Source organism: Capra hircus, chromosome 5 (genome assembly GCF_001704415.2).
Source record: "Capra hircus breed San Clemente chromosome 5, ASM170441v1, whole genome shotgun sequence".
Taxonomy (NCBI): Eukaryota; Metazoa; Chordata; class Mammalia; order Artiodactyla; family Bovidae; genus Capra; species Capra hircus.
The window spans coordinates 59,635,295-59,662,992 of NC_030812.1; the positions used below are offsets into that span (position 1 = coordinate 59,635,295).

The 27,698-nt window shown below is 40.4% G+C and overlaps 1 protein-coding gene across 3 annotated transcripts in view; it reads left to right on the plus strand.

Moving 5' to 3' along the window:
• Window positions 1-27,698, plus strand: part of CFAP54 (cilia and flagella associated protein 54) — a 335,725-nt gene that overhangs the window by 210,063 nt on the left and 97,964 nt on the right. For all 3 annotated transcript variants that reach the window (XR_001918076.1, XM_013963991.2, XM_005680630.3), the window contains exons 51-56: window positions 718-887; window positions 17,631-17,736; window positions 19,729-19,873; window positions 20,825-20,982; window positions 21,153-21,332; window positions 21,433-21,559. Coding sequence is in view for 2 of the 3 variants with exons in the window: in XM_013963991.2 (XP_013819445.2) it covers window positions 718-887; window positions 17,631-17,736; window positions 19,729-19,873; window positions 20,825-20,982; window positions 21,153-21,332; window positions 21,433-21,559 (886 nt within the window). In the remaining variant the exon portion in view is untranslated. The remainder of the gene's footprint in view (window positions 1-717; window positions 888-17,630; window positions 17,737-19,728; window positions 19,874-20,824; window positions 20,983-21,152; window positions 21,333-21,432; window positions 21,560-27,698) is intronic.

The window sequence follows — 27,698 nt, forward strand, 5'->3', positions numbered from 1 at the left end:
CAATGGTGACTTTTTGTTTCCACTCTCATACTGTAAACAAGTATCCCTTTTCATGGTGTACTTATTGCCAAGCTTTTCACATTTTTGTGGGGGTTTTGTCATTTCACTATTTGAAATGGCCCCTAAGCATAAAGCTGAAGTGCTGTCTAATAAATCCTAAGTTCAAGAAGGCTGTGATGTGCCTTTTGGAGAACATGTGTATGTTAGACAAGCTTTAGTCAGGCATGAGTTATAGAGTTCCTGGCTGTGACTTCAGGGTTAATGAATCTACACCATATATTCAATTATGTGTCTTTAAACATAGACACACATTAAACAAGATTACATATTGACCAGCTGACAAAAAATGGTGTGACCAGAGGCTTGTAGGAACCTATCCCTGTATTTCCCCTAGGAGTAATGCTTCAGCATTCACTGACTCAGTGTTGGCAGGAACTTTCTAGAACATAGCTTCTGTGAATAAGCAAGTATGGGCATCAGCTGTGTGTACAGTAAAGGGTCACTGTCTTGCACCTTACTTCTGCCACTTCCCTTTTCATTCTCTGCTAACTTTTCCTGTTCACTGAACTCTCTTCTCTGATGATTTTGTTCAGATTTCCTTTTGGCTCTTCCATTCATTGTTACTTTTTAGTACATAAAAATTATTTGCTGAGTAAGGATGAGACATGGTTTGTATTATGTCTGGACTTGGGTGACTGCGTGGTATTCTTTCGTTAGTCAATTTTACTGACAGAAGCTGAAGACAGGCTCAACACCCTTCTGTCAGAGATGGAACATCCAAGCCATAAGGACCTCTCTCAGTGTTGTGCTGGCGAACTGGAGATTGTGGTGGAGGTCAGACTGCAGCTGGCTGCCATTGCCCTGCAGAGACACCGGGCCGCATACAGGCGAGTATCTGCACACACGGCTTCTTCCTCACCCTGATTTGTTCAGTATATCTCAAGTTTATGTAAGCTTCAAAAATTCCTAGATTAATACAGCAGACTTAGGATTCAGGGGTTTTTTCCACATGTTACTACACTTAAAACTATAGTCCTCAACAAATGAGTTGGTTTATTAAAGAACATAGCTCGGATGTTTTATGTCAAACATTAGCAAATTCACAGACCTCTCCTTTTAAGAATTAATCTATTTTTTTAAAAAGGCAGAATCTAAATTCTTTATCAGTTCAGTTCAGTTCAGTTGCTCAGTCGTGTCCGACTCTTTGCGACCCCATGAAGCGCAGCATGCCAGGCCTCCCTGTCCCAGTTCTTTATAGCTTTTTACAAATTACACCTGTGGAGTGTTTTTTCCAATCAATAACAATGAACAACCAATAACACTATTAAAAATTAACTCTATTTCAAAAAAGTTACTGTGAACTATAATGTGCTGAACCACTGAATAAACTATTGTGGGTGGCAGATTTTTAAAATGTGATGCAATTGCTAATGTCAGATTTTTCCTTTGATTTGTTCATTGATTGATTCATTTATAGTGACCAGTATCTGTTGACATGCCAAGTCACTTCAGTCATGTCTGATTCTTTGTAACCCTATGGACTGTAGCTTGCCAGGCTCCTCTGTCCATGGGACTGTCCAGGCAAGAAGACTGGAGTGGGTTGTCATGTGCTTCTCCAGGGTATCTTCCAGACCCAGGGATTTAACAACATCCCTTATGTCTCCTGCATTGGCAGGTAGGTTCTTTACCACTAGTGCCACCGGGGGCTTCTCCCACCTGTCTGCAGTATGGGAGACCTAGGTTAGATCACTTCTCACTCTTTTTCGTCTGCTGAGTACCTCTTTCTTGGGCTCTGTTCTAGACACTGAGGATTCAAAGACAAATAGAATGTAGTTTCTGTATTCAAAAGCTCAGAGACATATAAACACTTGAATAGTTAAAATACTTCTCAATGATATTTTAATATTGAATAATATAGAAATATGAGCTTCACATATCAGTTATGATAATCACCTCTATCATGAGTATACTTTCAATAGTGATGTTTTGAATAATGAGCAAATTTCTTATATTAACATTCATTCATTCATTAAAAAAGTAATTTAGGGGCATCTACAATATGCTAGGCACAGTCCTAAGTTCTGTATCCCAGTAGACAAAAAAATACATAACAATATTGACAAAAATTCTACCCTCATGGAGTTTATAATCTAATAGAAGATAAACAAGCTGATGATAAACTGTAAACCTAACAGCTAGGTAAACTGTATAGCGTGGCCAAAAATAAGTGTTACAGAGAATATCTGAAGGCAGGAGGAGGAGGAAGTTTATCCTTTTAAAATTGTGCTGTTGTAGTAAAGAGAATGACTCCATTTAGATGTTCATTAACTGACTGCTCCCACTCCCCCTTCTCCTGCCCCATGCCCAGACAAGCAGAGAAGAAAGCCTAGTTACCCCCTCCTTTGGTGCTGGTGGGAAGTCTAAACCACACAGACCCTGACCCACACGTGCTAAACCTTAACCCAGCACCGCCCGTTAACCACCATAAAGCCCAGTCAGTTACCTTTCTCTTTCCTCTTTAGACATTTTCAACCTATTTGGGAGGCTGCAGTGCTCTTCTTGGATAGTTTCCCTATGGAGGTAATCAACCTCTTCATAGTCTTCTTGATGTGCTTGGCATCAGTGTTGACATATAACCCAAATCTGGGGTGGTCAGGGTAGACTTTATGATGAGGTGACATCTGAAAAAATAAACATGAGGGTTGTCCACACAAATACCTGTAGACAGAGTGTTGCAGGCTGTGGGAACATGCCTGATACATGTTTGAGGGATAGCACGGGGTCTCTTGTGGCTAGAATGGAGCAACTGAGAGTTTTCAGAGGTCCTCAAAGATGTACTTGGTGGGGGAGGCAGATCATAAGGGATCTTGTGGCCAAGGTGAAGACTCTGGCTTTTCCTCTGAGAAAACTGGGGAGTCATTATATTGTTTTGAGCAGAAGAATGACATGATCTGATTTTCACTTCCAAGGGATGACTCCAGTTGTCAGGTGGAGAATTGATTGTAGGAGAGAAAGGGTTTGAAAGCAGAGAGATCAGCTGGGGAAGCCGTTATAATAAGAAGAAAGATGTTAGTGGCTCTGAAAAGGGTGGTAGCACTGAGGGTGGTGATAAGTCATTGGATTCTGGGTATATTTTGAACATAGAGCCATTAGAATCTGCTGATGCATTAGCTGTAGAGTAGTAAGGAAAAGAGAGGAGTTACAAAAGAAATTGTCCCTTACCAAAATGGGGAAGACTGCAGAGGTGCAGCTTATTTAGGGGAAAGATCTAAAGTTACATTTTGTACATGTTTAGATTGAGATGTCCCTTTGAGGTACAATTGGCAATATCAAATATTCTCGGAGTCTTTAGAATATAAATAGTATTTAAAGCCTCTGTTTTTTTTAAATATTTATTTATTTATTTGTTTAGGTGCCCCAGGTCTTAGTTGTGGCATGGGGCATGTAGGATCTAGTTCCCTGACCAGGGATTGAACCTGAGCCCCCTGCATTGGGAATGCAGCAGAATCTTAGTTACCAGGGAAGTCCCTTAAAGCCTTTATAAAGAGTGAGATTCCTTAAGGAGTGTGAGTAGATGAATGAAAGAAAAAGACCAAGGACTGAGGGTTGATTGTGGTAAAAGATTGGGGAGAAAATGAGGAACCAGCCAAGGAAACTGAGAAGAAATGACTAGTAAAAAACAAAAACAAAAAAACCCCAAGAGATTATGAAATCCAGAAAACCACGTGAAGAAAGTGTGTCAAGGAGAATAGAGTGATCAGCTGTGCCGAGAGCTCTAGGTAGAGAGCTCCAGGTAGAGATAACAGAAAATTGGCAATTGGATGCTTTATAAACATGGACATCACCAGTCCTTTGTACTTTGACAGGAGTAATTTTAGAAGGTAATGGGGAAAGAGCATGTTTAGAGTGGTTTTATGATAACACAGGAGGAAAGAAATTGGACTGCGCAAGTAAAGATGATTCTTTTGAGGAATTTTCATGTAAAGGGAATTAGAGGAATAGGGTGAAGTTGGTAGAAGTAGGATCAAGACAAGTTTTTCTGAGATGAGAGCAACAATAATGTATTATATACTGATGAAAATGACCCAGTAGAGAGAGTGAATTCGATGCTCTGATATAATTTGTAAACAGAGGGGTAGGATCCCAGTCCAGTCTTCTCTGTTTCTCTAATACAGAATAAAATTATCCCCCAGCTTGAGATTTCAGAAAGGTCTTTGGGGACTAGCCAGGAATGTGCTTGCTGCCTGCCCTGAGTATAGTTGGAAAAAGAGTAACCCAAGACAAATTCCTCAGATGGATGCTTTTGGCAAGTGCAGGGTCCAAACTGGTACTGACAATGAAATGCAGAAACCTTGAGAAATTAACTTTGAAGCTGGTCTTGACATCACAAAGCTGGAGCAAAGCCAAAGTCAAAGTTGTCTCATAGAGATTAACTTAGGAAATGTGGAACTCCCATGGAAAATAACTGCCGGTAACGTTAGCACAGAGGCAAATATCATAAACCAAATGAGGAAACAGCCTCAGAAGAGAGCAAACAATAAATGGCAGACTTTGCAGCCCAAGAAATGAACTGTTCAAAGATGTGAAGGATGGAAGAGAATGAGACAAGATTATGAAAGGAATAGGTGAATTTAGGGGAAAAAAACTAGAGATTTTAGAACTGAAAAATATAATCATTGAATGAAAAGAAGAAATGATCAAATTAGATGGAAGTAATTTTTTTCCTCTCCTTTCTCAGTATACTGAAATTCTGTGCATTAGGTTCTATGCATTGGATCCAGAATTTGGAAAGGGACTTAGTTTTTTGCCGCGGCCAGCACAAGCAAGAGTCGCACCTGCACAGGGAGAGAACGGAGCGTCCCCGCTAAGAAAAATAAGAGAGAGACAAAAGATGGGGTTGAGAGGATCAGACCAAAATGGCTGATGCCTTTCTTTATTGTGCTGCAGTATATATAGGATAAAGTACGTGACTTCTGACATTCACAAAATTGTTCTTAATCTCCAGATAAAATCACAAGATCCTTACCATTGTGTACAGATCACAAATAGATAATCTATCTTCTAACAATAAGCTAATCTATCTTCTATGAAATGTTGCAAGAACTAGACGTCCCGGAGCCTTAAGGGTAGTAAATTCTTCAGGGGGGCGGGACAGGGAGCGTAGGGACATGCCTAAGGCTCTGCATAACGCCGAGCAGCTCCCAAGACTTAACCCTTCACGGGCAGTCCCCCGCAGCTCCCCTCTCTTTATTTTTTTAAAAGCTCCATAAGATGTCGGTGTTGCAACATGTTTTTATGTATCAGAACTCTCATATGTAAAAATTTTTTAACAATGCTACGAATAAGGCAAGGAGCTAAACAAATCAATATAAGCACAGCAGTCAGAACCGCGCCCACAGCAATTATGCTTCGCCACAGTGAATGAAGGCTAGGGAAGTTAGAAAATAAATTTTGTAAGAAATTATCAACAGTATCAGCTATATTCAAAGTAGCTTTTGGAGAATTTTTAATATTAAGAATTTTATTATGCAACTGCAATAGATCTAGAGAAACATTAGTATTAAACCATACTCCTTGTAGATGTTTTTTCACCTTATCCCACGGGAAATCAGATGCATTATAAGCCTTTTTTGTAACACAAATCTACTTATAATTAGCATGACATTGGATTTTTATGCGGAAACTAATGCTCTGAACTTGTTTTCCTAGAACTCTAACCACATCATATAAAGCTGATAGTCTATCTTCTATTTTTTTATCTATATCTTTTTGTGTTCCCATTACTTTAGTAACATTATATGACAAGGAATCTACAGTATGAGCAGCTTGAATGGATTGTGCTAAAGATACAGAAGCGGTGACAGCATTTGCTATAAGGGTGATTAAAGATACTATACCCAGAACAATCAGGCTCACACTTTTTTCAGTGCGGCTAAGAGCCGTGTTAATGCGCTGTAGCAATTCTAAAGCGGTCTCATCATACCATTTTTCAGTTATTTCAACAGGTAACATTACAAAAGCAGGTTGTTTTACTATTATAACTTGTTCTCCTTTAGCAACACCTCTTATGCAATTAGTAAGTATACAATTAGAACAATTTAAATGATAAATATTCAATGACAGCGTTATTTCCATATGGCCTTGTATCAACATGAATGGGTAAGGGACAAAAGCTCTGGGATATAAAAACCCCGTAACTCTTACATTACCATATTTACTCCCACTAATATTGGGTTGTAAATATAGACTATTGCCATGACCAAAAGCAGCCAAAAGTTTCCACAGTTCAGTTTGAAATATAGGAGCAGTGTTTACAGAGAGAATGGGTGGATGCTGTCCTCGATATTCGGGGAAATCAGGTTTTCCCCCAGGTGCCCAGTCCCATAAAAGGGTGGCATTGGCATTGTTGATGTTGTACACTGAGGCGACCCGTGCTCGACATAAAGTCCAAGGAGTGTCTATTTCTATGCCGATGCTTAAATGTTTGTCACAAAACGGAATGTCGAGAGGTCCGGTTCCGTCACGGTACGATCTTTTTCCGGTTTTTTCATCAATGCCTGAAATAGTCACTCGAGGATAGGATATATCAGCTGACACCTGTATACAGTGAGGATGCTGTGATTGATAAGAAAAGCACATAGGGTATTGTGTAGTAAGACCATAAAAGGAAATATTGGCTTGCTGAGGAGAAATGTGAATATCTGATTTTCCTCCTAAAAGACTTGTATCATTGACATATACAGGTACTATTTCTTTATCCCATCCTAAGGATTGAATCATGGGCGGATCAGGAATGTATGCCCAAAAAACTGCAGCCGCCCCGTTTTGTATCCGCTGTAACAATAATAATAACATGATCAGTATATTAGTAGGTGTCACTGGAGGTTGTACATGAGCCTCATTCCAAGCATATTGCATCAACGCCTCAATCTGCCTCGGGGTAGGCAGCTCACTCCTGGGCTCGCTCAGTGTCATGCGATGCATCTGATGTGTCAGGGAGTTCCTCCGCCGCGCGTACCAGCCTTTCCGGTTTCCAACGCGGCGCTTCGGCATCCTTACGAAGGTCTTGTAGCAATCTCCATTTCCCAGACTTCTTTTTAATAACAAAAATTGGGGAATTCTAAGCAGAGGTAGAGGGTTCAATATGTCCAAGCCTCAGCTGTTCCTGCACCAGCTGTTGTGCGGCAGAAAGTTTTTCCTGTGTTAGGGGCCACTGATCGACCCATACCGGTTTCTCAGATTTCCAATCAATAGGATCGGCATGCGTCACAGGAGAATCAGAGGTCCCTAGGGAAAACACCCCAAGCCTTTTCGATCTTGATTAGGTTTTAAATCAAGGGGTAAAACGATGCCTTGATGTTGTTTACCTAAACCTTGGTTTGGAAGTAAGCCCTGATCTAACATCAAATCTGTTACGGTGGGTGAAGGACTATATAAATAAACACCCATTTTGCTTAATATATCACGCCCCCATAGATTAACTGGAAGATGGGGCAGAATATAAGGCTTAAATTGGCCTGTATGGCCATCTTTATCCCTCCAAGTAAGAAGGGACGAACTTTGTTCTGGATTGGTAGTTTGGCCAATACCCTGAAGAGTGGAAATAGCTATTTGTTTAGGCCATGTAGTAGGCCAGTATTTTTCAGAAATAACGCTAATATCGGCCCCTGTATCAAGCACTCCGCGGAAAAGCTTACCGTCAATGCGTAGCTCAAGTTCTGGTCGTGCCTCGGTAACATTTTGCACCCAATAGGCGTCAGAGGACCCGAAACCTTTATCTTGACGGTCTTTATTAATTGTTTTTCCTTGTATAACTAATGGAACTAAAAGGAGTTGAGCTATACGTTGTCCTGCATTGATTACAATAATTTTGTTAGGAGCGGAGGCTAATATTTTTATCTCTCCTGTATAATCAGAGTCAATCACACCAGGATGAATAAGTATTCCCTTTAAAGACACACTACTGCGCCCTAAAAGCAGTCCAGCTGTCTCTGGAGGTAAAGGCCCAAACACTCCTGTGGCAAGGGTTTGAACCCCCATCTCGGGAGTTAATACTGTGTAGGAGGTGGCACAGAGGTCCAATCCCGCGCTGCCTCTTGTGGCTTGACAGAGGTCTGCAATGGTTCTTTTGGAACCTGCAGCGTTGCCCCATAACATTGCTTTGGGGCCAGGGGCTGGCCCCTCACCCAGTTTTCCGAAACCGGGGGTAAAGGATTACCTTGAACATCCGTTTTAGAACGACAGTCCCGGGCCCAATGCTTCCCCTTTTTACATCGTGGGCATAAATTAGGAGTGTTAGCAGGGGTTTGTTGTTTTTGAGGGCACACTGCAGCCCGATGGCCAGGTTGACCACAAACAAAGCAACCCGAATTACCTGACTTTTGATATCCTTTCTTGTTCTTGGCTTGTTGCTGAAAAAGTACCTCTTTAATGCTTTTTCCTTGTAATGCCGCTGCCATAGCAATACCTTGCATGTAGGAGGGTCCAATATCAGCACAAATGCGAATAAAATCAGACAGATCTCCCTTTTTTCCGATAAGGTCTTAAAGCAGCTTGACAGGCAGAGTTAGCGTTTTTAAAAGCCAATTGTTTTGCCAATAACATCCCAGCCTGTTCATCTGACATTATCTTACCTATAGTATCTAAGAGCCGTGCCACGAAGTCCTGGTAAGGCTCATCAGGTCCCTGTCGGACTTTTGAAAGATCTTTTGTCTTAGTACTGGAGCTAGGAAGTTTTTTCTATGCCTGTCGAGCTGCATTTGATATTTGTGCATATGCACCAGGTAAAAAATTAAGTTGAGTATCAGTAGCCTGGTAAGGGCCTTCACCAATCAACATTTTGTAGGAGGTCTGTATACCTTGCTGTCGGTTAACATCGGCTATACGAGCACATTGTTCAAAAAATTCAGATTTCCATAGTAAATAATCTCCCCCTGAGAGACAGGCCCTAGCTGTTTGCTTCTAATCATTTGGGGGTAAGGCTTGAGTACCCAAATTTTCTATCATAGCAATGGTGAATGGAGCGGTAGGACCGTATTGTGAACAAGCAATCTTTAACTCTTTTAATTGTTTGAAAGGCAGCGCTTCATAAAAACGCTGGTTGTTATTTTTAAAGACAGGAAAAGCAAGAGAAAAATCGGAGACGACCTCACCAAGTCGTTGTGCTTGTTTTAATGCCTTCTGCAGCGGAGACATAATCTCAGATGGAGGAGGAGGAGGAGGAGGCCCCAGAGGGGGATTGAGACCTGCTATAACGGAAGGAGCATAAGCAGGGGGAAGAGGCGGAGCAGAAGGAGATTTAGCATTGTTACTAGGAAGCTTGATTCCTGAGTTCTGTAAAGCAATAGTGAGGTTTTTTAAACATTCAATCAAATCATCTTTAGATGTTGACGCCCCCTTTTCTTGTGCTAAAAAACCCCAATCTTCTTGATGGTATTTAGCAGCTTCTTCGTCTAATTTCGCCTCATGTGTGGATGAAAGTGAATCATCATTATCTGAAGGACGCGATAAGTTAGCAAACGGAGGGTCGCCTTCAACTCCCTTGGGAACAGCATATCTGGGTTCCGGATCAGGAACATGTAGAGGATTTTCTTCCTGTTTCAGTAAATTTTTTAAACGTTTTAATTCATCATTATCAAAGTCCAGACAATCACGAATTAGTGTCCAAAAGGATAAAGTTTCAACAGGCACCTTTTCAGGGCCATGTAGAGTATAATGAGCCCGAATTTGTTCCCCTACCTTTTTCTATGTTTCTAAATTTACTGTACCTTCTCTGGGGAACCAAGGGCAAACTTCCTCAATAAATGAAAGAAAATTGATTAATTTAAGTTTGGAAACAGTAATTCCCCGATGTTTCAACATTACAGATAACATATGTACAAACAATTGACGACTATGTGTCTGTCCCATATTTATACTCTCAACTATATACCTTACTACTCCTCCTCAATTTAAATTCACTTGTATACGTATATACTCACTCTTTTTAGCTAATAAGAGTAGTGGCGAGGAAAACTGTCGAAATCGAGCCCCACGTTGGGCGCCACCTGCCGCGGCCAGCACAAGCAAGAGTCGCACCTGCACAGGGAGAGAACGGAGCGTCCCCGCTAAGAAAAATAAGAGAGAGACAAAAGATGGGGTTGAGAGGATCAGACCAAAATGGCTGATGCCTTTCTTTATTGTGCTGCAGTATATATAGGATAAAGTACGTGACTTCTGACATTCACAAAATTGTTCTTAATCTCCAGATACAATCACAAGACCCTTACCATTGTGTACAGATCACAAATAGATAATCTATCTTCTAACAATAAGCTAATCTATCTTCTATGAAATGTTGCAAGAACTAGACCTCCCGGAGCCTTAAGGGTAGTAAATTCTTCAGGGGGGCGGGACAGGGAGCGTAGGGACGTGCCTAAGGCTCTGCATAACGCCGAGCAGCTCCCAAGACTTAACCCTTCACGGGCAGTCCCCCGCAGTTTTTTAGACGGCCATTCTCTTTAAACAGGAGAAGCACTTCTGCAGCCTTCGCGAAGGGGAAGTCAGTTCAGCAGAAACCCCCCTTTGCTTGTGCTTAGATTGGTAACATACAATCGTCTCATTATTGCCTTGATTGGAAGCTTTCCCTAGTTGTTGTTCAGTCGCTTAATTGCAACCTCATGGACTGTGGCTCGCTGGGCTCTACTGAGTCCACATCTAAATTTGATTTTGTGTTAGAGACAGTACAGGTTTGGGGGAATTTATAAATTTTTGTGGTTTCTAAGCAGTGATAAAAATCCATAAAGTCTGTTTGGGGGAGTGATTCTCAAATGTAGTCTGCAGATCTCTGGATGTTCCTGAGACTCTTTCAGGGAGGTCTGTGAGGTTAGAACTATTTTTATAGTAGCTTATAACATAGTAAACTATGTGTATAATAGTTTATAAAATGAAGATTTTTTTTTTTTTTGCCTTTTCTGTGTGTTGTTATTTGCAACTGATGCTGCAAAAGCAACAGTGGTAAAACTTCCATCAGCTCACCATGAATCAAAGCAGTGACACCAAAGCAAACGTTGTCCTGTTCTTCACTGCTGCATGCTTGCAATAAAAAAAAACAACAAGGCAGATTCACTTAAGAATGCTTTTGCTGAAGCAGTAGAATCTGTTACATTCATAAATACCTATTCTTAAATAAATTTGTAATAATCTGTGGGAATATATTAAGTGGGACGTGTACCTCAAGCACCTTCACTGTGTAGCACAGTCTGATGGCTGTCTTGAGGAAGAGAATGCATGTGGATGAATTGAGAGCTGGCTAAGCTGTTTTTCTCATGGAACAACATTTCTGTTTGTAAAAACAACTGACAAACCATGATTATTCAGACTTGGGTATTTGACAGGTATTTTGTTGAAAATGAGTGAAATGAACATGCCATTTCTAGGAAAACAACTAATTGTTTTTGTTGCCAGTGATAAAATCTAAACTTGCATGAGAAAACTGGAGTTTTGGAAAATTTGTATTTGCCATCATGAGCTTGACAGTTTTCTAATGCTTAGATTTTTTTGGATGAGACTGGCGGTGACATTAATGGGCATTGTTTTTTAAAAATGTGTAACGAAATGCTTCAACATCAAGAGGATCTGTGTAACTCAGGAAGCTTATGTTTTCTGAATGACCACATATGATGTTCCCAAATCCTGGTTAACAAGAAAGACCATTAGGTTTTATGTAACTGAGTAGGGAAAGTGCATCAGTGGATGTTATTACATTTCACATAGCAACAAACTTAAGAAACTATAATTTGTTGGGCTTCCCTGGTGGCTCAGACAAGAATCTGCCTGCAGTGCGGGAGGCCTGGGTTCAATCCCTGGGTTGGGAAGATCCCCTGAAGGAGGGCATAGGAATGCACTCCAGGATTCTTGCTTGGAGAATCCCCATGGACAGAGGAGCCTGGTGGGCTACCATTCATGGGGGCACAAGGAGTCTGACATGATTGAGCAACTAAGCATATCATTTGTCACATGTTGGTATAGTGTCAAGGAAGAATATTCACAATTATTTGAAGAGGCTCTTAAAATACTCCTCCCATGTCCAGTCACTATCTGTGTGAGGCCTAGTCTTCTGCACTTCAGCCAAACATTATGTCACAACAGACTGACTAGTCTTCTATTCAGTAGATTTTCTCTTTTCAAGTCAGATATTAAAGAGATTCACAAAATGCAAAAACAGTGGCATCTTTCTCACTATTTTTTGTTTTGGAAAATATATTTTCCATAAAACATATTATTTATATTAAAATGTAATGAATTTTTATTTTTAAATGAATTAGTAAATGTTAATGAATTTAAACATGGCTCAATTTAATTTCTAATATGGTAAATATTGATAGAGCTCTTGGATGGTTCTCAATAATTTTTAAGAACGTAAATGGGTGTTGAGATTAAAAAAAAACTTGGGACCCACTGGTTTAAAGTATTGTCACATTTGTAACTATCTTTAAACTATACTGGTAGTTGGTTAAAATAGACTTACATGGCTCAGAGGGTAAAGAATTGGCCTGCAATGCAGGAGACACAGGAGACATGGCTTCAATCCCTGGGGTGCTAAGATCCCCTGGAGGAAGAAATGGCAACCCACCCCAGTATTCTTGCCTGGCAAATTCTATGGACAGAGGAGCCTGGTGGGCTACAGTCCAAAGGATTGCAAAGAGTCAGACATGACTGAGTGACTAAGCACACTTAGTAATACACCATTTTCCCCACTGAAGTTTGAAGACAAAGGAACTTTTACTATATTATTTCCTATAGAAAATAAATGATTTGAATATATAATGTGTAAATATATATTTAGAAAATATTTATATATCTTAATGTATATTATATATATGATTATGTGTGTTATCACTATATAGAATATATATGTGTATCTATATATGGAGAATAATGAATATATGTTTCCCATGGTGGCAAATGGAACTGTTTTTTCCAAACTGTGTCTCAGAGAGCAATAGCAACTGTGGAAAATATTTCTTGTTTCTTACTTTCTTTGTTTCCCCAGCTCTCTACATATCTTATACATACCCTTTTAGTATGGAGGATAAGATTGATTTTTTTTTTTCTTTAGTGAAGAAGAATGAAATGAGAAACTAAACATTAAAAAATAGCATAGAAAGGAATGTCACAACAGAACTTTAATTTGACAACCAGATAGATGTATGCAAATAATATGCAAAGATACCAGAATTGCACCAATTTTAAGTCCATGAGCCAGGCCCTTGGGACAAAACCTGCAAAAACTTTGCTATTGCTGGCTCTTAGTGACAGTGTTGTCACTTGGGAAAGCCTACTGTCAGGATGAATGTGTTTTTGCAGGTGAACTTCACCCTCTGTGAGCTTCTGTTTGGGCGCTGCTGAGAGTGTTGGACAGTCCCTTTTCCAAATGATGGTTAGCTTGACATTTCATGATTCTTCTAATAAAATTATGTGTCAAGGAAATTGAAAGGCACGTTCCCTCGGGTGACAGGTGGAGTGAGCCACATAGATTTTATGAGAACAAACTGACCATTTTTGTCATGAATGTTAATAAGAAATAAATGGGATCAAAGTTACGCAAACTGTATTTCTACTCCTTTCAAGGCTGCCTCTCTATTTCAGAATCCTGTCTTCTTCTTTTTTAAATGTTCCTTTCTATTCTCCTTTGTGTTTAATTTATTGTCTAAATCGGATAACATTTGAGCCTTTTAATTTTGTGTCAGAGTGAAATGTCCTTCTGTTGGGATTCAGACTGTTTATAGTCAGTAATCCTCCTACACTTTCTGTCTGCCTAGTGCAGAGGAGAAACTAGAAGTTTTCCATCGTGCAACTAAGCAATACCAGGTGGATTAAGACACATCAGCATGTTTATATTTTATTCACTAAGTTTTGAGGTTTGCAAGATTCCAAACCTTGTATTTCATTTCTCTTGAAATCAGAATTAGGCCTTCAGATCAGAAGAGTGAGATAAGTACTGTTTTCTTCTTTTAAGTTCTCTAGTTGCTATCCTGTGCTAACTCTGAAGCTACTCAATAAACAAAGTGCCTTAGAAAAGTGTATGTAGCCTTCAGGGAGAAAGGGTGTAGGGGAGAGGAGATTCTGTACCTGTATGCAAACCCCATCAACATTATGGTTTTTTTGTTTGTTTCTTGCTTGCTTATTTGATTTTAATTTTTTTTAATAGTAAGTTTAGATAATCACAAGCCATATTTTAGAAAATACAAGTATCTAAACCAGTTTAATGGCCGAGTAAAATCCTGAGAGTTTGAAATTCAGTAATGGCTGAAAAGCTTTGATGCTGGTTAACCACTCAGAAAAAAAATCAGTTCAGTCCTCGCATTTTCCGTGTCCAACTTTATACATCAATAATGACAGCTAGGAGGATTATAGCAAGGATGCACTGAATACCGTCTGTTTGCTGAGCACTCCTCTTTACTGAGAGCATCCTGCTCTCGATAGAATGTCAGCGCTGTGAGGTCAGGTACTGTATCCATAACCCCTAGATTTGCTTCTGGCCCGTAGCTGGTGCTCAATACATATTTTTGAGCATATAAAAGACTAAGTACCTCATTTAATATCCTTAAGATAACCCCATTTAATGAAGCTTACTGAGTAGAATGCAAGACTAAAGACATTTAAAAACTGAACAAAGAGGGCCTTTTATATCGTGCAAGGTACAGTTAACAATAATTAGATAGTAATATAAATGTGGGCCCAAGTAACCCTGTGCCAGGATAAACAAAATGCAATGTGTTAGAATTGTAAAAAGGAAGAGGCCACATTATAGCAGAGTGATGAATCTGAGAATGCTGCAGGCTCCAGTGGCCTGGGTTCTGATCCTGCCTCCCCTTTCTACCTGAGTCACCTTTGCTGTTGAGTTGCTCAGTCGTGTGTGACTCTCTGACTCCCTGGACTACAGCATGCCAGCCTTCCCTGTCCTTCACTATCTCTGGGAGTTTGCTCAAACTCATGTCCATTGAGTCACCTTAGGCAAGTCATTTAACATTTCTGGGTCTCAATTAACTCATCTATCAAGTAGGGATGATAATAATACATACTTTGTAGGTTTGTGGTGGGGATTAAGTCAATTAATTCACAGAAAGCACTTAACATAGCACCTGACAGGTAGTAAACACAGTAAATACCAGTTAGCATTTTAAAAAAAGATTGAGGGAAGATGAGAGAGAGGACATCTTTTAATACAACATGTGGATGCATACCCCCCAAAAAAGGCTTTAAAATGTAATGAAGATCTGAGCATATATACATACCTTGGGAGCCTATACACAGAGACTGTACCTTCTTAGAAGTATCCCTGGACCCTGATGAAGCTGTTTTCTTAGCCAGAAAACCTCACTAACTGACCCAAAGGAGATGGTGTACTGACCACAGCCAGGGAGGCTTCTGGAAGGAGAACCGGGGAAATGACATGATCTCATTTACATCTTGAAGAGAGAGCAATGTGGCCACTGAGTAGAGACCAGGACCACAGGGGTGGGGGCCATATCAGACAGACTGGCCAGGAAGTTCCCGCAGCTGTCTGGCCTGGAGATGTTGGTGGCTTGGATGGAGGCATTAGCAGTAGCAGTGAAGGAAGGAAGGAAGGAGCTGCTGAATAGTATCCAGATTTGAAAGTGAAGCCAACAGAACTTGTTGACAGATTAAACATGGAGTGGGAGGCAAAGGGGAAGCAGTGCTGATATGGGGCTCTTGATCTGGGGGTAGAGAACAGGAAGGAGGAGTAGGTTTCGTGGAGGAGGTGGAAGGGAGAAGGAGGTGGAGGGGCTCTGCTTTTAACCCATCCTAGCCTTGTATACAGTTCATGAGGTTCTCACAGCATGTGTACTGGGGTGGTTTGCCATTTCCTCCTCCAGTGGGCAGAAGATCTGCTATTCCCTCCTCCCAAGGGCAGAAGGAGAAGAGGGCGTCAGAGGATGAGATGGCTGGACAGCATCACCAATGCAACAAATGTGAATTTGGGCAAACTCCGGGAGATGGTGGGTGAGGGACAGGGAGGCCTGGCATGTTGCAGTCCATGGGATCACAAAGAGTTGGACATGACTGGGCGACTGAACAACAAGTTTCCTAGGGCTAGTATAACAGAGTACCCAAGACTGTGTCTTAAAACAACAGAATTTTATTGTCTCACAGTTCTGGAGGCTGACTGTCCCAAAATCAGGGTGTTGGCAAGACCCTGTTCTTTTTGACAGCTCTGGAGGGAGCCCTTCCTCACCTCTTGCTGCTTCTGGTGTTTGCCAGCGATCTTTGGTGTTCTACATCGTGCATGATGGAGAGATGCGTCACTCCAGTCATGGGCTGTCTTCTCCCCGGATGTCTTCACATCAGCTTCCCTCTGGGCATGTCTGTTTCTCTGTCCATGCCTGTCTTTCTGGCCAAATTCCCCCCATTTGTAAGGACAGTGGTTATATTGAATGGGGCTTTCCAGGTAACACACCTGCCAATGCAGGAGATGTAAGAGACCCGGGTTCAATCCCTGGGTCAGGAAGATCCCCTGGAGAAGGAAATGGCAACTGTCTCCAGTATTCTTGCCTGGAGAATCCCATGGACAGAGGAGCCTGGCAGGCTATAGTCCATAGTGTCGCAAAAAGTCAAACACGATGAAGTGACTTAGCACAGCACGTAGCACATACATAGGGTCCCCCCCAACGACCTCTGTCAAGACTCTATTTCCAGGTCAGAATGCATGCTGAGGCACAGAGGGTTAGGACCTCAACACAGTTTAGCTCATAACACCTCTTAAATGCGATTGTTATTTACTATTCAAGTGGAGCTATCAAGTGAGCAGTTAGATAAATGGATATATTGTCCATTTGGCTTTCATCCAATCTTTCTGTGTATAAAGTAGCGTAACAAGCATTGTCAGTTAGATTATTCTGCACTTGAATTTTGTTTTGGTCTAGATTTTCAAATGAGAAGGCCTGTTGACATATATTATTAAAATATTTTGAAAAAGTGCGACATCAATTATATGTATATCATCATACAGGGAAAGAGGATGGGATGATTTAAAGTGAAGAAAAACTTACATCTCAGGCAACAGGAAGTGAGAAGAGTTCCTATCTCCTGGCTTCTGTTTTCTTCATTAAGTACATTTACCTCTTGGGACTGCTATATACTGATTGAGCACAAATTTTCCTTAAGAGTTTCCAAGTGCATAGCTTTAAGCAACACAGTTTTATGGCATCAAAAAACCCTGGAGAACCATATTCTGATGTATGGAAAATACATCTGTGCTCATTTTATTAATGAATGTGTGAGTAAATTTTGTTTTAGATCTTGGAAGCATTCATTCTTTTGTTCACATTTTTCATTTAAACATTTTTTAACTTCTATTGTGTCTGAGCCACTAGATGCTGGATTTCAGCAAGGAATAAGATAAATCAGGTGAGACTATACAGGGGTTTGCAGGCAGTTAATAATATGATAAGTACCGTCTTGTGGTTAAGACCACACTAGGGCACACAGACAGGGCACCTAATAGTTTGGAGGGTGGGTGGGTGGCAATATGGGGAGGGGTTTTTTGGAGGAAGAGACTTAGGAAATAAGGCACAAATGCCACAAGTGTAATACTAATAATGTTTAAATTATATTTTCTATTTTAGTGCTGCGATAGTATTTTCCACACTTAAACTTCTCCACGATTCAAAACTTTTTAAAAAGAAGGTAGTAGAAGATGATTCAGAGAATTGCACCTCTCCAGAAAGTTATGTATGTATGAATTTAATGTTTGGCCTTATAATATTTATTAGGGAATAATTATTGACATACTAGGATATTGTCTCTTTATTTAAATGAAACAAAGGGGTAAAGTACTGAAGACATTGAGTTCAGAATAAAAAGATCTGTGTTTAAGTCCCATGTTGATGCTGTTTATTAGTCAATATACCTTGGGCAAGTTCCTTAAAATTTTTTTAAAGAGCTACACAATCTCATTTAGGAACTTTTGGAATTGGATGTAATAGTGGCTGAAGTGCCACCAGATATATCATTCTAGTCTTCTAGTCTGGTGTCACCAGTAAATGAAGTTGTTTCACAGTACTTGGTCTTCATTTCACTTTTGATTATATTTCTTCTTTAGCATTACCAGTGTGACACGTGTGCTGTTTCCCATCTTGAATTTCTCACAATTAGATTCTTCTGCACTTCAGCTCTCAAATCTATATGGCAACTGGTGTCTCACATTCTTTGAAATTTTATGGACTTCAATTAGACCAAGTAATTTAATAATACAGGGTTGTTTAGGATTAAAATATAAAGATTCAGTACACTAAACCCTTGCTCATTTTAAAATGAATAAAATAAAGCTTAAGCTTTACTAATAAAATTGCTACTATCTAAGTCTTTACAAAATAAAACTAATTGACTCATTTCTTACTATATTAAAGGCAATATATATGCTAAAAAGCAATCTGATTCTGAAAATTTACTTAGAGTGGTGGTTGTCAATTGAGGGCAATTTTGCCTCCCAGGGGACGTTTGCAGTGCCTAGAGATTTTTCGGTTGTTCTAACTAGAGGCCGTGCTACTGACATCTACTGGGTAGAAGCCAGGGATGTTGCTCAACATCCTGTAACACACAGGACATTTCCCCCACAACAAGTATCTGGCCCAAAATGTCAGTCGTGCTGAGGCTGAGGAGTCCTGATTTAGATTAAGCATGACTTGGCTTTTCAATAGTAACAGGCATGTAGGAGATAAAGGTACATAGATAGGTTGTTTTTTTTTTTCTCTGTAAATCTAATCTAAGTAGTAGACCCCTCATTTTAATCATGATCCTCTCCCTGGTTCTCTGTTCCCTTCTTACTCTGGTCCCAGGAACAGCTCACCCTCTCCTCCTCTGCACCTCACCTGTCAGTCACTTTAGCCCTCATCAAGTCCAGGTCACAGCTCCTTGATAACAGATATTGCTGACTGTTTGGAGACGGTGAACCGTCAGAAATTGTAGCAGGAAATTCCTAGAACAAAAAGGCATTGTTCTAGATGAAGTGTCTGAGATGGATAGCTCTGGAAGAGTTCCTTTGTCACCTCCCTCCCACTGGTCATTTCCTTTGTAAAGTGAAACAAGAAGGATAGTAGGTCATAAAATATGTTCGGGCTGTGAGCAGCACCTACAATATAACTTAGTCAGTTAAGACTGTGGGCTCTAAATTCAGAAAGACGCAAGTGTGAATCATAACCTCTGCCAGAACATGATGGGGTTTAAGCAAATAGGTAGCCTCCCTAGGCTTCACTTCTCAAATCTGAAAAACAGAGAATAACAATAACTGCTCTTTGGCTTGTCAGGAGGATTAAGTGAGATAATATGAATAAAGCATGTAGCACAGCCCCTGGCACATAATAAGCACTCAATAATTAGCCAGTATTATTGTTTTTCAGCCTTTAAAATGATGGTCACAAAAGTTTTGAAGGTATGGAAACTGTTGATATAATTTGCAATGAAAAATTCAGACTGTAAATCTAGTTTTCAACAGTGGGTACACAGAGAAAAAGAAAGCACTTAAATGAGGATCAGTGTTAATAGTGATTTTACTTGTTTTTTTTATATCTTTTATGTTTTATAGAATGTTAAAGAATAATTTCTAAAATTAAAAATTTAATGCTATTAAATGGTATCACTGCTTCCCTTAACTTATACTTAGCACTAGGCTAGAACTTGGACAGTTTTAAGTGGAAAGATAATAATCATTTTGATATTGTTTAGGTGACTGAAAGTAAAGACGACAGTTTTTTAGATCCTATTTCCCTAAATTCTCGAGAATATTTCAACATTCATCTGTGGTTGAGGTGCCGCTTAGCCTTGGTGACTGCATTTGTTGCCCAGATTCGTGGCATTGGAATTGTGAAAGGTACAAATATCCTGTTTCTTTAATCAAAGGTTTCATAAAATTTAATTTTATTTAGGTAACAGAGGTTTTATTGGGATGTATTTTATTATAACATTAACATTTTATAACTTCTAAGCTTGATCTGTTTCCAGAATTTAAAAAATAAAGATATTAAAGTGAGATAATATGTATAAAGCATGTAGCACAGCCCCTAGCACATAATAAGCACTCAATAATTAGCCAGTATTATTGTTTTTCAGCCTTTAAAATGATGGTCACAAAATTTTGACCAAAATTTTATGGTCAAAATGAAAGATAATCATTTTCAGCAGTCCCTTGTATCACTGAAAATGGCATATATGTTACTGATGTATGCATCGCAGGCAATGACATTTCAGAATACTAATGCACAAGCCTTCCTGTCATCTAGGAAGGCAGCCTGGTGCCGGGGTCCAGAGAGCAGTTTCTGGAGCCACCCTGCCTTCAGTTCAAATACTCTATCCACCACTTCCTTGCTGTGTAATCTTGGCCAAATCACTTAATCCCCCTATGCCCCAGTTTTCTCCTCTGTAAAATAGAAATAAGGTACCTACTTCATAGGATTATTTCCAGAATAAATAGGTTAAATTTCTAAAGTTCTTAGTTTACAGCCTGGCACATACAATATTAGTGGTGGCAGTGGTTAATAGTTATCTGTATGTGAACCTATCTATTTACGCATCTCTACCCATCTCCCAAATTAAATTATTTCGTGCAATATCATTATTACTTTTGCAGCATTTGAATACTCTAAAGTACTTTCCCCCAAATTACATTTATTTTCAATATTTCATGTAGTTTTGTTTTCCATCTTTGCATCTTCCTTTTCTTCTATTTTATACAATATTCCTGTGATAAACTTTGAGGATATTATGCTTATACAGTTTCTTCCTTTCTCGGTGCATTTTAAGTAACTGCATTTGTTTATTTTAGAAAACGATATAACAGATTACGTGAGCCTTATCAATGAAGTGTGTGTGGAGGCAAAAGCTGCAGGTGACAGAGAGCTACAGGCTGAATTCTTGATGCAAGCTGTAATTATCGGCCTACAAGAAAAGCATTTAAAGGCAGACATCATAAAAAGCCTTCAGGTAGGAAGGCAGTCTCATTCACATTGATATTTACCAAAGGATTCTGGTTAGAATAAAAGGAAAGAGTTTAAATTTCCATTAGTTACTGCTTATATGGCAGTCAATATGGCCAGCTCTTGTTTCAGTGAATTGTAAATGGTACTATCAGAATAATAATTTTATTTTAATAGGAGGTAATACAGTTGCTTGAAGGACGTGACTTTATTTCTCCTCGATCTCATTTAACCCTGGTGAGAAGCATGCTTTTGCTGGATGATTTAACAAAAGCTGAGAAATTCAAGGAAACTCCTTCTACAAAAATAGAAAAATTATATTTGTTGACTCAGTCTCACAACATTCTTATAGAACAGGTGAGAATGCTTTACTGTCCAAAAGATTTAGAAACTTATTCTTCTTTTTCTTATTGCAGACCACATTAGCTAATTACTTATTATAATGTTTCTTTTACAGATGATAACTTTTGGAGAAACAATTGAATTGCCTTCATCAAACACTGACTATGCAAGTCCATTACTGCCTTTGAAAAATATTTATCTTCCTCACGTCATGTTATTGGCCAAAACAAAAATGAGAATTGGTAAGGACACTTAAACATATATTCAAGACACTGATGAAAAAGTTTAATTTACTTTCAAACAGGCTATCTTGTGAGTGCATTTAATTTGGGGCAATATTTATGAATACCCAGATTCCATTTATTTAAAAAACAGTTGAAAAAATTATTATTAGTGCCGTGTTATTCCTTGCACACAAAGACATTTAATTAAATAGCTGGTTATAAAAAGCTGTTTACACAGTGTAATCCTTTAGTTGAAAAGTAGTTTGTATGAAATGATACTTGATAGTAGAAATGTTAGAATGCAATTATCTACTCAGTTCTTCCTTTTGCTGATGAAGGAACAGACATCTGATCACCTACCATGTGCCAGCCTCCATGTGAGGTCCTGGGAAGCTACTGGAGATGAAAACAGATGTAGTTCCTGCTCTTAACCTTGAAGATAGAGATAAACAAGTAAACAAATTATATTCAGGAATGAATATTATATCATTTATCATATTATAAATATTATATAAAACATTTTAATATTTACTCAATATATACATTTTTATAATATTTAGAAAATTAATACAATACATATTTTATAGAAATCTGTATTTGATAATGACTATATAGGAAATCTGCAAGGATATAGAAAGCTTAAATATGATGATGAATTATGTTTATGTATGTCTTTGGAGGGAATGATGCTAAAGCTGAAACTCCAATACTTTGGCCACCTCATGCGAAGAGTTGACTCATTGGAAAAGACTGATTCTGGGAGGGATTGCGGGCAGGAGGAGAAGGGGACGACAGAGGATGAGATGGCTAGATGGCATCACTGACTCGATGGATGCGAGTCTGAGTGAACTCCGGGAGCTGGCGATGGACAGGGAGGCCTGGCGTGCTGCGATTCATGAGGTTGCAGAGTCAGACACGACTGAGCTGAACTGAACTGATGTAATTGTAATTAGTGTTATAAAAGGTGTGGATAAGGTCTGTTGATAAAGAATAGCAAAGGAAGGGGTGTCTATTTAAGTACTGAATAGAATAATTGGGAAAGGCCTCTTTGGGGAGGTGGTGCTTAACTCTGGACTGTAAGCATTATGCATATGCGTAGTGGAGTCATGAATATGTATAGTGGGGTCATGCATAGTGGAGGCAGAGCGAGCAGTGAGTTGTAGGTTCTGAGATCAGGACACATTTGGCATATTCCAGAACTGCAAAGAGACCATTACAGCCAGAGCGGAGTCGGGTAGGGGCAGCCTAATGGGAGGGGGTGATCAGGGAAGAGTTTATGTTTCAAAGGATTACCCTGGCTGCTGGGTGAAGAATAGATTGGGGATAGCCTGAAGCCCGCCAAGAGAGGACCTGATTGTAGAAGGTAGGCAGTAAGCCAGAGGTATATGTGTGTGTGTGTGTGTGTGTGTGTGTGCTCAGTTGCTCAGCCGTGTCTGACTTTTTGTGGCCCCAGGGACTGTAGCCTGCCAGGCTCCTCTGCCCATGGAATTTTCCAGGCAAGAGTCCTGGAGTAGAGTGCCATTTCCTTCTCCAGGGGATCTTCCTGATCCAGGGATTGAATCAGCATCTCTTATATTTCCTGCATTGGCAGATTGTTTACCATATAACTCCTAGGAAACCAGGATTACTACCCTTCACAGGAGCTCACAGACACTGTTGGCCCAAAGCTATGTGCCTCTAGCTCCAAGGCTCTTGTCTGTCTCAGAGGGCTGAAAATCTTGTAACAGCTCTCTCTGTTCTAACCTATATTAATCATGCCTTTAAAAAAAAAAGAAAAGAAATATATATCTGGGGCTTTCACAGTGGCTTAGTTAGTGGTAAAGAATCCATCTGCCAATGCATGGGTTCAATCCCTGATCTGGAAAGATCCCACAAGCCACCAAGCAACAAAACCCATGCACCACAACTATTAAGCCTGTGCTCTGGAGCCTGGAGCTGCAATTACTGAATTCCACCTGCCCTAGAGCGCATGCTCTCCAACAAGAGATGTCACCACAATGGGAAGCCCCTGCAGTGCAAGAAGCTAGAGGGTATCCCCCACTTACCACAACTAGAGAAAAGTCAGTGCAGCAACAAAGACAAAACACAGCCAAAAATAAATACATAAATAAAATTATTTTTAAAAATGTATTCCAGATGCTTTGACATCCCGAATCTTGCTGACCAGGGAGGGACTTCCTCTCTCAGGGTTAGCCAATTCTTAGAGATTAGTTAACCACTTTCCTGTGATGGTGACTTTTATATGCAAACCAGCTTTTCCAGAGCCCACACCGAAAACCTTTACTGAGCTTGCTGGGTTCTTACCCTTGGGGCCAATATCTCTCTGCCCTAATCACCCCAGAGATAAATATACACTACTAGCAGAGACCACTGAAATTATATACACTAGCCAATCCTAAACCTTGGTTTGCTTACACTACCCACCCACTCCTTTCCACAAAAAACACAATAAAGACTCTTGCCTGGGGGGCGGTCCTAAGATGGCGGAGGAATAGGACGGGGAGACCACTTTCTCCCTCACAAATTCATCAAAAGAACATTTCAACGCTGAGCAAACTCCACAAAACAACTTCTGAATGCTGGCAGAGAACATCAAGCACCCAGAAAAGCAGATCATCGTCTTCAAAAACAGGTAGGAAAAAATATAAAAGACGAAAAAAGAGACAAAGGAGGTGAGGAGGGATCTCCGTCCCGGGAAAGGAATCCCATCCTGGGAAGGGAATCCTGTCCCAGGAAGGGAATCTTAAGAAGAGAGGTTTCCAAACACCAGGAAACACTCTCCCTGCCGAGTCTGTGGCAAGCCTTGGAAGCACAGGGGGCAACATAACAGGAAGGAAAAATAAATAAATAATTAAAACCAACAGATTACAAGCCCAACAGTGACTCCCCCAGCGGAAAAGCAGCGCAGACGCCTGCATCCGCCACTAGCAAGTGGGGGCAGGGCAGGGAGGTGCGGGAGGCCTGGGCTGCAGTGCTTTTTAAGAATTGGGCAGGAACGCCCCACGTGTAACCAGAACAAACTAACTTGGGCTAGCAAACCAGACTGTGGGATAGCTACCACGTGAAAAGCTAGAACATAAGACACCGCCAGGACCGCGCACAGAACAAAGGACGGAATGGAAGTAGCCGGCTGCAGACCATCCCCCGCTGGGGGCAGGCAGCCAGAGCCGTAAGGGCTGGAAGGGAGCAATCACAACCCCGGAGAGACTTTACCTACAAACTGCAAGCAGGCTTCTTTGCTAAGACTTCTGGGGGTTCTGGACAGTCGCCATCCGCCTCACAAGGGGCACCAGCGGTACACCCAGAAAACTGAGCAGCAGAGGCGGGAAAGGTGAGAAGTCGCAGCAACCGTGCTCGCCAAACACCTGAGCTACTCGGACCTGGGAAGGGCACAAAACGCAGGCCCAACCAAGTCTGCGCTTCTGAGGGCTACCTGAGTGCCGAACCTGAGCAGTTTAGACCGGGGAGGTGGATGTAGCCTAGGGCCGGCCTCAGACGGTTCCCAGAGGAGCAACGTAGAGCCTGAGCAGTTTGTGCACTGTGAGCAGGGGTAGGCTCAGCGGGGCTGAGACACTGCGTGCACATGACAGTGTTATTTGTTTGCAGCATCCCTCCCTCCCCACAGTGTGACTGAACAAGTGAGCCTAAAAAAAAAAAAAAAAAGTGTCCACCACTACGCCCCCATGTCAGGACAGAAATCAGACACTGAAGAGACCAGCAAACAGAAGAAGTTAAACAGAGGGAACCGCCTTGGAAGTGACCCCACACTGCCCACAACACCAGAGAAAGGACCAGATATATCTTTACTATTTTTACGATCATTCTGTTTTTTTTTCTTTTTTGTTTTTTGTTGTTGTTGTTGTTGTTGATGTTGTTGTGTGGTTGTTTTTTCTTCTTTTCTTTTTCTTCTTCATCTTTTTTTTTCTAACTTTTTAAAATTGTTAAGTCCTCTATTTCTCCTTTAATTTTTATTTCTATAACCTACTATTACTTTTCAAAAAAAAAAAAGACCCTATTTTTTTAAAGCAAACACCATATACAGTCTTTGTGTAGTTGCTGTTGTTGTTTTTTAATAATTCTCGTGGCTTTGTTTTTTTGTGTTTTTTTTTTCTTCTTCTTTTCTTTAATATTGTATTTTTGAAAATCCAACCTCTACTCTAGATTTTTAATCTTTGCTTTTTGGTTTTTATTGTCAATTTTGCACATTTAAAAACCCAAACTTCACTACCCAGTTTTACCTGAAAGCGAGATTATGGGCTTGACCACTCTCTCCTCCTCTGGACTCTCCTTTTTCTCCACCAGGTAGCCTCTGTCCCTTCCCTCCCCCTTCTCTTCTCTACCCAACTCTGTGAATCTCTGTGTGTTCCAGATGGTGGAGAACACCTAAGGAACTGGTTACTGGCTGGATTTGTCTCTCTCCTTTTCATTTCTCTCATTTATCCTCCTGGCCACCTCTGTCGACTTCCTCCTTCTCCTCTTCCCTGTCTAACTCCATGAATACCTCTGAGCGGTCCACACTGTGGAGCACACATAAGGAAGTGATTACTGGCTAGCTTGCTCTCTCCTCTTTTGATCCTACCTCATCTCATTCCAGTCACCTCTAACTACCCCCTCCCTCTTCTCTTCTCCATGTAACTCAGTGAACCTCTCTGGGTGTCCCTCAATGTGGAGAAACTTTTCATCTTTAACCTAGATGTTTTATCATCAGTGCTGTATAGATGGAGAAGTCTTGAGGCTACTGTAAAAATAAAACTGAAAACCAGAAGCAGGAGGCTTAAGTCCAAATCCTGAAAACATCAGAGAACTCCTGAATCCAGGGAATATTAATCAATAGGAGCTCATCAAATGCCTCCACACCTACACTGAAACCAAGCACCACCCAAGGGCCAACAAGTTCCAGAGCAAGACATACCACACAAATTCTCCAGCAACACAAGAACACACCCCTGAGCGTCAATATTCAGGCAGCTCAAAGTTACTCCAAAACCACTGACGTCTCATAACACATTACTGGTCACTCCATTGCACTCCAGAGAGAAGAAATCCAGCTCCACCCACCAGAACTCCAACACAAGCCTCCCTAACCAAGAAACCTAGACAAGCCACTGATAGAACCCCACCCACAGTGAGGAAGCTCCATAATAAAGAGAACTCCACAAATTACCAGAATATAGAAAGGCCACCCCAAATGCAGCAATATAACCAAGATGAAGAGACAGAGGAATACTCAGCAGGTAAAGGAACAGGAGAAATGCCCACCAAACCAAACAAAAGAGGAAGAGATAGGGAATCTACCTGAGAAAGAATTCCGAATATTGATAGTGAAAATGATCCAAAATCTTGAAATCAAAATGGAATCACAGATAAATAGCCTGGAGACAAGGATTGAGAAGATGCAAGAAAGGTTTAACAAGGACCTAGAAGAAAAAAAAGTCAGTATATAATGAATAACACAATAAATGAGATCAGAAACACTCTGGAGGCAACAAATAGTAGAATAATGGAGGCAGAAGATAGGATTAGTGAAATAGAAGATAGAATGGTAGAAATAAATGAATCAGAGAGGAAAAAAGAAAAACAAAAGAAATGAGGACAATCTCAGAGACCTCCAGGACAATATTAAATGCTCCAACATTCGAATTATAGGAGTCCCAGAAGAAGAAGACAGAAAGACCATGAGAAAATCCTTGAGGAGATAATAGTTGAAAACTTCCCTAAAATGGGGAAGGAAATAATCACCCAAGTCCAAGAAACCCAGAGAGTTCCAAATAGGATTAACCCAAGGTGAAACACCCCAAGACACATATTAATCAAATTAACAAAGATCAAACACAAAGAACAAATATTAAAAGCAGCAAGGGAAAAACAACAAATAACACACAAGGGGAATCCCATAACAGCTGATCTTTCAATAGAAACTCTTCAGGCCAGGAGGGAATGGCAAGACATACTTAAAGTGATGAAAGACAATAACCTACAGCCCAGATTACTGTACCCAGCAAGGATCTCATTCAGATACGAAGGAGAAATCAAAAGCTTTACAGAGAGAAGCAAAAGCTGAGAGAATTCAGCACCACCAAACCAGCTCTCCAGCAAATGCTAAAGGATATTCTCTAGACAGGAAACACAAAAAGGGTGTATAAACCTGAACCCAAAA